At 31.3% G+C, this 12664-nt stretch overlaps 1 protein-coding gene across 1 annotated transcript in view; it reads left to right on the top strand.

Moving 5' to 3' along the window:
- Positions 1 to 1463, top strand: part of LOC106478517 (prolyl endopeptidase FAP-like) — a 290108-nt gene extending 288645 nt beyond the window's left edge. Inside the window, exons 20-21 of the mRNA XM_022382141.1 lie at positions 500 to 573; positions 871 to 1463. Of these exons, the coding sequence (XP_022237849.1) occupies positions 500 to 573; positions 871 to 1011 (215 nt within the window). The 3' untranslated portion in view covers positions 1012 to 1463. The remainder of the gene's footprint in view (positions 1 to 499; positions 574 to 870) is intronic.
- Positions 1464 to 12664: the final 11201 nt, after the last annotated feature.

Below are 12664 nucleotides of genomic sequence, written 5' to 3' on the forward strand. Positions count from 1 at the left end.
ATTCAGGCAAAGTTTCCAACATTTCTTCTGTGCATTGTTGAATGAAAGCTCCAACATTTTTGATGGGATTTAAATCTGGGGGAGTTCCCAATCCACATTCCACCACTTTTTCATGGACCATTCTTTCAAATTCAACAATTCTGAAACTTTTGAGACATTAATCGGATTTTTCAAATTTGGCATTGCTATGTGTTGATTGGAAGACTTGAATTCTCGGAGCATGTCTGCGACTAGTTCCTAAGCCATCCCAAAGGCAGCACATACGACACGAATCTGAGTTCTAGTGAGCACCATGATTCAAAAGTTTTCGCAAAAAATGAAATTCGTAGAGTGAAACAACCAAGAGTTCGTGAAATGACGTTTTCTCACGAATGATGATATTCACGGTTCTACCAAGTTCGTCATTACTTCAGGGAAAAGGTGTGATTTATTTTGCAACACCCCTTATGTGTTGCATAGTTTTATTTTAATCATTTTGAAATATTTATTTCCTTTTCAGACAATGTACATATCTTACAATCTATGATGCTCATGAAAGCTCTTTCTGAAAAAGGCGTGCTTTTCCAAACTCAGGTAAGATGACCTTTGACACACAGTTATTCTGTCTTCTTTTATTTTAGAATCAAAGAATGAAAACTCTTAGTGCTTTACATTTCTTAACTTTTAGGTAATTTAAGTACTTTGAATTTATTCAATTAAATTCTGAATATTTATAAGTACATTAATCATAATATGTATTTACTTTAATCATATGTAAATGTTATATACAATAGTATTCTTTATGCTTGTAGGAAACTTAATTTATCAAACAAATCGTGTAGACTTTACCTATTTTAAGCTTTGATATTGCTCATTTCTTTACATTTTCAGGTGTATGTAGATGAGAATCACTTTCTTCCCCATGTTAAGCTACATCTGTATAGAACTATGGAAGCTTTCCTTGATCGCTGTTTTAACCTGAGCTCCACAGAGGAAATAGGTCTTCAGAAAACTGATAAGAAAGGAAGATAATTCAATTACATCTTAATATTCAATATCTTTAAGCATTCAAACCCTACTAGAGAAAAAATCCATCTCAGATTATCTTGTATCTTTTCTTAAGTGATCTTGGAAATTTGCACAATCAAATGTTTCCCTCTTCTCATCTTTTAAGACCAGAAATTTTTCAAGTAATATAGATCTTAGACTAATCTTTTACTTTATTACACTACAGTATAGGAAAATCTTGAAATCTAAAAGTGTGCCAAATTATATTAATTGATTCCACTTAGTAAATTAGTAATCAACAGAAACTGAAGAAAGACACTAGAAGCTCATCCAGGATCGAGGGATACAACTTCATGTTTTACCATTCCCTTGGTAACAAGTCATATCCTCATCTCTTTGTTTCATCACTACATAATATGTAAATACTTAAACAAATCACTTAATATATAAGTCATTGTTTGTTTTTCAGCCATCAGTTATGATATATATATATATATATCTTTTGTTAATTAAAAAGTTTTTGTTTCTACTTTGTAACAGTGTTGAACTGTTCATAACTTTTCTGTTGATATCCAAATATAAAGTTTAAATGACTGTATTATAGCTCTTTCAATTCACAATAATAATTGTTAATAGCTTCTGTTATGCTACAGTAATGTATTGAGTTTCTAATGAACATACATTCAAAAGAAAATTATGTTGCTTAGGATTTCAAAGAATTTTTAATACTTTTAAGCATTCTCCACAGTATTTATTAGTATTAGCTTGATGGTTTTTTAGTAAATTTATATATATTGTACTATAAAACAACTACATATTTAAAAGTTTAAGTTTCAGTTTTATAGATCTTTTTCAAGGTAACAGTAAAGAAATGACTAGTGTTCAACTATGCAATCTCTAATATGGTTGTAAGGTAAATAATTCTGCTCTCCACTTAGCTGTTTGATTGTAAGATATTCCTAATGATTTAGTACAAGTCTTTAATAAAATACATTTAGGATTAATCAGATCATATATATATATAATCTTAACTCCTGAACTTGACCAGTTTAGCTGTTCTAGCTGTAGTTTAGAAATTAGTGTTGTGTGACCTACTAAAGCCCAATTTTAATACAAATATCTGTTTTTGTCTTCAACTTACATTTTACCTTTTATCTCCATTCCAAAAAACACCTTTGCTATGTTTTAACATTATTCTCTAATAAAACTGGGACCTGTAACCCTCGAGCATAATTTTTATTTTAAAACCTCTAACTGTAAGCCTTGTGATTCTCTATAACAAATAAAACCACATTTTTTTTGTTGTTGTTCATAAGCTGCTGTCTATCAGTGGAACTCTTCAATGCAAATTGACAAATCATTGTGGTCAGAAGCTATCACTGCATGAAATAAGTATTAGAAAAGAGAATCGGAAACTAAATTTCTCACTGGAGTTATCCTGATCCATAGCTTTAATCCTTATAGCAGTGCATCTTATACAATTATTCAGAGAAGACACAAGGCTACAAGTGCCTAACATGTGTTACTAGATATTTAAAATAGTGTAGTTTTAAAATATCTGATAGTAATTTTGATTGTTATTGGATAATTTGTAGTGTACTTAATAGAATTTTACTTGTAGGAACTGCAGAGAGAGAGAGAGAGAAAAATTGCAATGAACTCTCTGACAAACTGTCTGATATTATTTTAGTTAGTAAATCGCACATCCAAAAATATATCAAAGCATCTGAATATCTGGTTCTTCTCTTTATGTTTCAATGAATGTTTTTTCTACTCATTTTGAAACTGAAATCAGTTTTTATATAGTTTCTGTCACATTATCATATGTTGTTTTTTATACACTTTTTGTGATGGAAATGCTGGTTGTGTGTAATGTTAATGTGAATTATAAACAAACAAGTACCAGTTGTATTGCAGTTTTGTATAGCAACAAACTTGTTCTTAATATTAATGCTAAAATTATCAGCCATAGCCTTGAGAATGTGTTTTATGTATGGGTATTGGCAAACATAAAGACATCTGTATGTCTACAAGGTGATAATAATCACCAATTTATGTCTTAACACAGTTACAGAAGTAAAGTAATGTAAATGAAGGAGATTTAAAATTGTGTTCTGAAAGTTAAAAAAAAATTCTTTTATATGGCTATTTTTGTTTAAGTAATTAATGGTTTTTAACTAAACACAAGACCTAGAAACTAAGTCAGTTAAATATTTTACCAATGTCAACAAGCAACAGTTGTATATAATGAAATATTTTATGAGTTAATTAAAATATCTGCCTTAAGAACATGATTCTGAATATAACACTTATAAATGTTGGATTCACTAATTTACTTATTGAAAATCAACAATTGATAAAAATTTGCATGATTAAAATTTTGTTTCCTACTCTATAGTGAACAGTGGGTTTATTGTATTTTTAAGTGCTTTTGTTATCAAATTGAAAAGAGTTAATTCGAATTTTAATTATCTATAATCTAATTGTAGATGACAAATAAGCAGTGGAAATAGTTCTTTGGATATTGTTATAACTATAGAGAGTATCGAGTTTTACAGAAAAGTATTAATACGTTACAGAAGGGCCAGCCTAAAGACAGAGCAACATGGGGAACTACTTGGGCTACCAAATTTTGTAATGGCAAAATTAAAAAAAAAATCGAAAAATACTCGTAACAATTGAAAAAAGTTTGAAATCTAAAGTTTAATATAAAACTCCTCAACACATAGTGAAGTAAACATACAGCCTGATTTATTTTTTTTATAAATCCTGAATTTTGTATTGGTAACTACACTTTTGTATGATATGCAGACAGTAAAAAACTTGATAACATACATCAGTACTTTAATCTGAAACAACTACTAGAAAAATGATGCCAGAATTATTACTGAATTTTCATCTTGGTGATTGTTGTTGTTGTTTAACCTTAGAAACGTTGCAGTGACATTGATAGACTGTTTATAAGTTGCGTACACAACTGAATACATTCTTAAGATGTGATAAATATAGATTGTGAAACAACCTTGGCATATACCTTGTGTTTACACACTGAGTGCGCTCTTTACTTCCCTAAATACTGGATGAGTATCATTGTATAAATTTATGAATAAGCCTTAATTGACCACTGAATTCTCTGTTCTCAATATGATACATGTTTTTGTTACATTATGCATCCTATTATAACAATAATGCAAATTATATTATGTGCACAACTTCCTTGTTCTAGTATCAAATCATTGCCACTTTAGTATTTGACTGACAGTAGACCAAGATAATATGTGATTGGCATTAATTTCAATCAGTAAGTATTTGTGCCATTCACTTATCAAGCATTTCATATAGCAATAATTTTGTCAATAAATACAACAGAAAACGAAATGGCTTCATAAAAGCTAGTGTAATCAAGTGGTGAGCCAATGTAAAAAGCCAAATGCTTTAGTAAACACCAGGTACACATAATATATTGAATTAAAATAAAAGGTTTTTAAACATCCCTAAGGACACTGATTTTTTTTTTGTCTTGCCCAAGGCAACATTTAGTCTAGGCTGGCCCTGTGTGACAGTATTACTTTGTTAATTTATCAAGCTGTAAAATGTTGTGTGTTGAGGAAGAAAGAAGACAAATCATTACTAGGCATCTATACAAGTTACTTAGAAATGCTTTTGACTTGTAAGCTATGAGAGTAAATATTATGGGAAAATCTGACCAAAATTTTGTGTTTGTTGCATCTTCTTAGATTGTTTTTAACCCAATGTGTATGTTGAACATTTTATGATGTTTTTACTAAAGGTTTCTATAAATATTCAGTTTCCTATATTCTTCAATTTCTAATCATATATTTGATATTTTAACACTTTTAGTTCATTTCTAATTGTAATAACTCTTGACTTGAAACCAGATTACTGCCATTTCTCACACTCACTAGCTTTAAAATCGTATCTAGAATTTTAATCTAACTATGTAAGATTAGTTAGAACACATTGGGTTATTTTAGTGACAGCCCACTAATCTTTCGGCCTCATCTTGTGGCGTTCTATTATACTCTTATATTTCAATCTAATCTCTGTTCACTTACTGTATACTTCCTCTTTCCATTAGTCATATCAAGTTTTTGGAGGTTTTCTGTAATATATGGTGATAACTGGGAAAGTGCAGCGATGGTGCAATAGTTTTACCTCAGTGTTCATTGGTCAAACTTGTTATTCAGAAAGTGAATGATTCAGAAACTTTGTGCCTATGTACATAATGGACTGATATGTTGTAGATATATTTACTCAAGTTGGTTTCATACTTTTGTGTTGAATTCAGTGGAAACAGAATGGTGTGAACTAGACCAGTTGGATTAAGGTGTTTGTACCAATTACTGTAAAAGTTGTGGAGGTGGTAGAAAGTAAACAATAATAAAAATTTTATGCCTAATTTGTTTGTGTTGTTTTGCAAATATGATTTTTTTTCGAATTGTTTTGAACTTAAATTGATTGTTTGTTTTTAAGTTAAGCACAAAGCTACACAATGGGCTATCTGTGCTCTGCCCACCACGAGTATCGAAACCCGGATTCTAGGGTTGTAAGTCTGCAGACATACCGCTGTGCTACTGGGGGGCGAACTTAAATAGAACTGGCACTGTTTTTTTTGTTTATTTAATTTTGCGCAAAGCTTACACGAGGGCTATCTGCTCTAGCCATCCCTAATTTAGTAGTAAAAGTCTAGAGGAAAGGAAGCTAGTCATCACCACCCACCGTCTACTCTTGGGCTACGGTTTTTACCAAAGAATAGTGGGATTGACCGTCACATTATAATGCCGCCACGGCTAAAAGGGCGAACATGTTTGGTGGGACGGGGATTCGAACGCGCGACCCTCAGATTGTGAGTCAAGCCCACTAACCATCTGGCCATGCCGGGCCAAACTGGCACTGTCAAGCTAAACGTGCTCAGTTAACATAGTAAACAAAAATAAGTAAATTATTGACTTAAAAAATCCCACCAACACTCTCATTTACATGCGAATAGTATTGTAAATCAAAAACGTAACATTATTTAATGAAAAAACAAAGGCTTAATCTTTGGTAATTTTATTGAAGAAAGTTTAAAATCATTGAATTTTAGCTATATTTGGCTGGAGGCTTCAACATTTTACCACATTAACTTAATGACATGAAAAATTAATTAATAGAAATCTTGTTGCTTTTATGGAAAATTTTAGCTATCACGAATGTTGCTTTTCTTCTACAAGAAAGGTAAACTTGAGGGTAAATTCTGTATTTTCCGAAGAAAAAAAAAGATACTAAAATATGTGTTTTAATCGAAAACTTCAATTCTATTAATTTTTCATTTCATTCCATAAAAAAAAAGAAATTAACTTAGCTCTGATTTTATGAAAACAAATATTACAGAGGGTTGAGTACCTTGTATTAAAACGATTTTAAATACGAAAATGAGCAAGTCTTGTAAAATCATGGTAAAGTGACATGTAGTAGAATTATATTTTGACATTATTTGGTGTTGTTTTGTACGTAGCCCTTTCCAACGCAATATATTCATACACTTAGATCATAAGAATGTGTTTGGCTTGGATCTTTAGAATTTCAGAGACGGGAATATCCTGTTGTAAGTAACAGCATTTGAAAACAAAGAAATGTGACACAAGTCACTTGAACAACATATTCGTTCAACCAAAAGTCGACTTTCCTGATACAGCTTCCATGGATTTCTAAGTTACTGAACTGTTGAAACGGGCGTTCTCTTACACTCGATGGATTATGGAAAGCAGCAGGGACATAACAGCCTAACGAAAAAACCTTTGGCAAAGAAAACTGCACGGTCGTCAGATAAAACACACCTAGACGTTGTGAGGCTTCAAAATCGTTTTAACATAACGTACTCCACCTCTAAATTTCATAAAAATATCAAAATGCTATAACCTTAACGCTTCCGTCAACCATTTTTAACTACCTTTTATTCTTTTTGTTTTAAAGTATAATTCAGCGCTTGCATAAGAAGAAAATAAAATTTGGGGAAAAGGCCTTAACCCTTGATATTTTTCTAAAACGTCTATATCCTTTTATTTAAATTTTTCCTGTCTTGAATTTTAACTTCTCTTTACGGAATGAACACCAAACTTATTTTTCACGTGAAAGCTACTGTAAGTTGAAAACTGAACAGCATCTTACCAAAAAAAAATATCCAAAGGCTTAATCTTTTGTTATTTTATTGAAAAAGTTCAAAAAGAATTAATTTTGGCTAAGTTCTGCTAGATATGGTACCTCAGCTTCAACATTACCACAATAACATGAAAAAATTCGTAAATAGCAGTATTACTGCTTTTATCAAAAGTTTTGGCTATATTAGTTTTGCCTTTTGAAAGAAAAGTTATCTTGGATCTGAAATGAATGAAGATTTTAGGGAAGATGCGAATACTTTTACATTGTTTTTTTTACTCAAGTTATGACATTAAAAAAAATCACTTACTCTTTCAAATTTCGAGAAAGCTTAAAAAGTCTTTAATATATTCAAATATGTTTTGTTTTCTCTCAGGAAAAAATTAACTGATTTATGCATATTTTGTGAGAACAACAATTAGTTATATCGTCATAAAATCAAAAAGTAAAGTACTGATGTTTGTAGAAAAAATTTGACCACCAATGAATTTGCATATATTTCATAAGAAAAAACTACGACTTGTTGAGGAATAATTTATTTTAAGTAAATACCATTGACACAATAAATGATATTTTGGTAATTTGAGCGAAGGTGTTTGCACGATTTTTCAATTCTGTAACAAATTGTTTGTATATTCGATACAATAACGCCAGATATTTAGCCCTTGGAGGAGGCAGAAACCGGAATTTTCGATACTAATACATTTATTCATCTGTAGTTTGTTATTGTATAATTATGTAGATCGGAAATTATTTGTAGTTTGTAAAGGACTAAGAAGATTACGTAAAATACTAATCTAAAATCAGTTTTAATATTCCTTAACAAGAAGCTTATTTTTGTGTACACCTTCCAATGCAAAGTTTTTCCGTATAGATAGATATCTTTGCTGACACATTGGCGTCAGTCGTACTGTGCTGTGTTATTATGTTTTCTTAATTCTCCTGACGTAAGTATCAAAATGGTGACAATTCAATATTAATAAAGCAAGGTAACAGTTTTCCACCTGACAAATCATAGTTTTTATTACATTTCAAAAAAAGGTGTACATCGTTTTTTACTCCAAAGCATACAATGTTAAAGTCTCAAAGAACTTTTTAAATTTTGTCTCTAGTCACTACTAGAAAAACAAACAACAACAACATTCTCTTAAAACCAAGTCTGATGAATATTAGAATAAATATTTCGTTAGGTTTTTAAATAGTACAATAATCAAATAATTACAATTGCGACAGATTTCTGATGATATATGGTTATATTACCTTGAAAATATCAACCAAATGTACAAAAAATTAAATATGAGGTTTTATTTTCTAAGGTGCCTTTACAGGTAGCACGTAATTTATGAAGATACAAGAGTCCTTCTTGTGTTTTAGAGATGAATGTTTCTGTAAAACTCAAGACAATAAATAATCCATACTTCTTCATCTATTTGTACATCACGTTTCTACATTTCGAATTTGTTGCAATAAAATAATTCTATTCCAGCAATATTCGACAAAATGCAGTATTTCAGAAGCGCTTTTTTCCAAAGATAATTTAGAACTCTTAATTAAAATGTCCAAACTTATGCATACTTTTTTTCCTTACACAAAAGCTTCATTGGATTATGATTAACTGTTCAATTTACAAGTACCTAATTTTCTTATTAGACTTAACAAGTAGCCTACAAAACAAAATATCGAGTGTGTGATACGTTTTGTGTTTCATACTATTATTGTTTATCTTATTTTAAAGTCTAACAATTAGTCTTAAGAACTATTTTCGTATACAACAAACGACAGATTTAATATAGCTTGATATTTTAAGTACTGTTAAACTTCGTTATTATACATACTAATTATGTTTAGGTTCACCTAGAATGTTGAATTTCTAGAGTTGAGATGGTATTCATAAGAGGATTTTTTTACACCGAACCCTTACAGATTTCTATTTCTAACTGATTTTGCTTAGAATGTTTCCTTGTGGGTTTATTTATCAGTTCCTCATATTATTTTATGGATTATTTTCCCTCTTTCTACCGTCCTCTTGGTAACGTAAGTATTGAAATATATATGTTAGGAGTTCTATAATATCTAAAAAGAAAACTTTTTTCTCAAAGCACGCTACAGCTCCAAATCATGACGTATATCAATGGAGTAGCGATAAGTTTACGATTTTGCAACTTTAAAATCCAGAGTTAGATCCCCGTGATGGACAGGTTACAGGTAGCCTATTCTGTAATTTTGCGCTAAAACAAATAAACCATAACCTACTCTGTCTTTCCAAATTGTGCTTTTGGTATTTGGAAAAGAAATAAAAGTATAAACCTGGGATAAATAATATACATTAAAATAAGATGAGATGAAAATAAGTTTAGGCTATCTATCGCCTAATTGTCTAGAAGTTCACATTATCTGCATGAATTTCTTCTTTTATAAAGTAAGCTTTTGCTGGTACATCCTCTTATCTCAAAAGGAACGTTATTACAACTTGTCATCGCTATTGTAAAATATATTTAGTTTGGTTTGTTTTGAATTTCGCGCGAAGCTACACGACGGCTATCTGCGCTAGCCGTCCCTAATTTAGCAGTGTAAGACTAGAGGGAAGGCAGCTAGTCACCACCACCCACCGCCAACTCTTGGGATACTCTTTTACCAACGAACAGTGTGATTGACCATCACTTTATAATACCACCACGGCTGAAAGGACGAGCATATTTGGTGGGACGGGGATTCGAACTCGCGACCCTCAGATTGCGAGTCGAGCGCCCTAACCACCTGGTTGTAAAATAGACCTATCGATGGTGTAATGTATTGTTTTATAGTAACACTTTCCTTCTAATCTACAGGGTAAAACACTTAATATATTTTTTGTGGTTAGCGCCAGAATTTGATATTATGCAAGAATTGTGTTACCATTCACTTAGCTTTTGGTCAAGCAATTGCACAACCAGTTGGTTATCATTACTAGACTTGTGAAGCCGTCCATAATTTATGTAAGCAGGAAGATAAAGATCATTCTCAAAAGATAACATGACAACACTTGATGGGAGACTATATTGAAGTTTGATAAACTGTACATTAACTACAAGAAGTTACCGAACAAATTAAGTATCTGTATATAAATAGTTATTATGCGACTCAATTATATTCCTTATTTAACGTATCGTTAATTTCTTATAAATATTATAAAATCAAAAATAAATTTGCGTACCTAAGCGAGGTTTGTTTGCAACGTGGGTAACGTACTTGTAGTTTTTTACTGAATACATTATAACCTCAATTCTCTCTTGCAAACATAGCACATAAAATAAGCGCCAAATCAGTGAAGCAATTACTATTGACGATTTTATTTTTCTTAATCAGTATATCGAGATGCAAAGATACGTTATAACATGACACAACTGTTTAACCCTTACTATTCTAAAGTCCGGAGTTATAGTTATAAATTTTTCCAGCACATGACATTTATTAACACATATAAAAACATGTATCCGCCAAAATGATGTTAATATGATTGTGCATAATGTATACTGTTGTACAACTTGATGACATACAATTTCTGATCAGACATCCATCAGACAGTCGCCTCCTAGTGGCGATGAAGATCTTGAAGTAACAAAGTTCAACATTAGGGACTCATAGGGCTTGTCTGATCGGGGAATCTTCCTCGAGAGGAAAAGACGGAGAAACAATAAATGTAAAATTAATAAGAAAATAATTATAATTTCAAACTAGACATCGTTTCAAGTTTATAAACGTAAAGTTACATCATTTATCCATAGCAATCGCTATATTTATATAATATTTGTTCTGTAATATTCCAACAAAAACGCGTTTAAAACAGCGATATTACTTAAATAGTGAACGTCCAATAAAAAACAAGGCATTGATAACAGTAAAAAATCAAAATATAATAAATACTCTAAAAACTTGAAAGGACAATTGTAGAAGTGAGATTAAAGTAGAGTAGTTTTTATTCAATGAATACGGTTAGAGGATGATTTCATTGAAATTACAGTGATAGTTATAACTCAACTCGTAGAACATTAGTATTCTTATACCTAAAGTGGTCAGTGATAAGGTCTTACAGAATCAACTTTTCTCAAAGCGCCACATTTAGCAAAAGTAAGGAACAACAACAAAAGAATGAATTGGAGATGTATGTAATAACGAATATGGATATCTCTGACGTTGATACAGTCTCTACATTTGCTGGACATTCTTTTGATCAATGCACAGGTAACGTATTGGAGAACAAAGTAAGGAACAACAACAAAAGAATGAATTGGAGATGTACGTAATAACGAATATGGGTATCTCTGACGTTGATACAGTCTCTACATTTGCTGGACATTCTTTTGATCAATGCACAGGTAACGTATTGGAGAACATGTCCAACTTTTCAGTCAATAAAATGCCAAGACCTCAGATGTTACATGGTTGGTTAAGGAATTGTATTGAGGTGAACAGTATCTAATGGGAATTTATACATGTTCTACTAAATTTGGATTAGGAACTTTTGCTGAACAATCCGTCATGGGTTCTCTTTCTAGGTAGTCTCTCACAATTCAAGCAGAATGGCAATATGCATTACCCTGTGACTGGACTCTTAAAAGATCATACATTTAGGTCCAATTAACGTCACTATATCATCCAACAGTATATTATGCCCCTTAAAAGCACAGTAAAATCTGAATGTTAGTTTACACTGAAGCTTCTTCATACCATAACTGAGCCCTTACTGAAACAAACATATTCAATATCTGGTTCTTCTTGCATAAGAATCTGCCAAACATTGGTAGCGACATGCAGTCTTGAATGATTTGTGAAGACTGTAGACGCTCAGTGGCGTTCTACTAATTATAGAAATAGTAGAAATAATTTGAAATAATATGTGGGACTAAAGCAATCTTTTCAGCAATGTTTTTCGAATACCTTCAAAATAAATGGTGAAAATTCAATTTAAAGTTAATTCTTTAAACAGCAGTATTTGAATTTTGTAGTCATTGTTCACTTATCAGCCTTCTATAGATATTGTAGACATGTTTGTCTGTACCTCTTCTGTTGAGTATTTGAATGTTATAGTCACAGTTCACTTATCAGCCTTCTATAGATATTGTAGACATGTTTGTCTATGCCTCCTTCTGTTGAGTATTTGAATGTTATAGTCACAGTTCACTTATCAGCCTTCTATAGATATTGTAGACATGTTTGTCTATACCTCTTCTCTTGAGTATTTGAATGTTATAGTCACAGTTCACTTATCAGCCTTCTATAGATATTGTAGACATGTTTGTCTATACCTCTTCTGTTGAGTATTTGAATGTTATAGTCACAGTTCACTTATCAGCCTTCTATAGATATTGTAGACATGTTTGTCTATACCTCTTCTCTTGAGTATTTGAATGTTATAGTCACTGTTCACTTATCAGCCTTCTATAGATATTGTAGACATGTTTGTCTATACCTCTTCTGTTGAGTATTCGAATGTTGTAGTTATCGATTACTTACCGTATTTTTCGGTGTATAAAGACAC

This window comes from Limulus polyphemus, unplaced genomic scaffold (assembly GCF_000517525.1).
Source record: "Limulus polyphemus unplaced genomic scaffold, Limulus_polyphemus-2.1.2 Scaffold220, whole genome shotgun sequence".
NCBI classification, from domain to species: domain Eukaryota; kingdom Metazoa; phylum Arthropoda; class Merostomata; order Xiphosura; family Limulidae; genus Limulus; species Limulus polyphemus.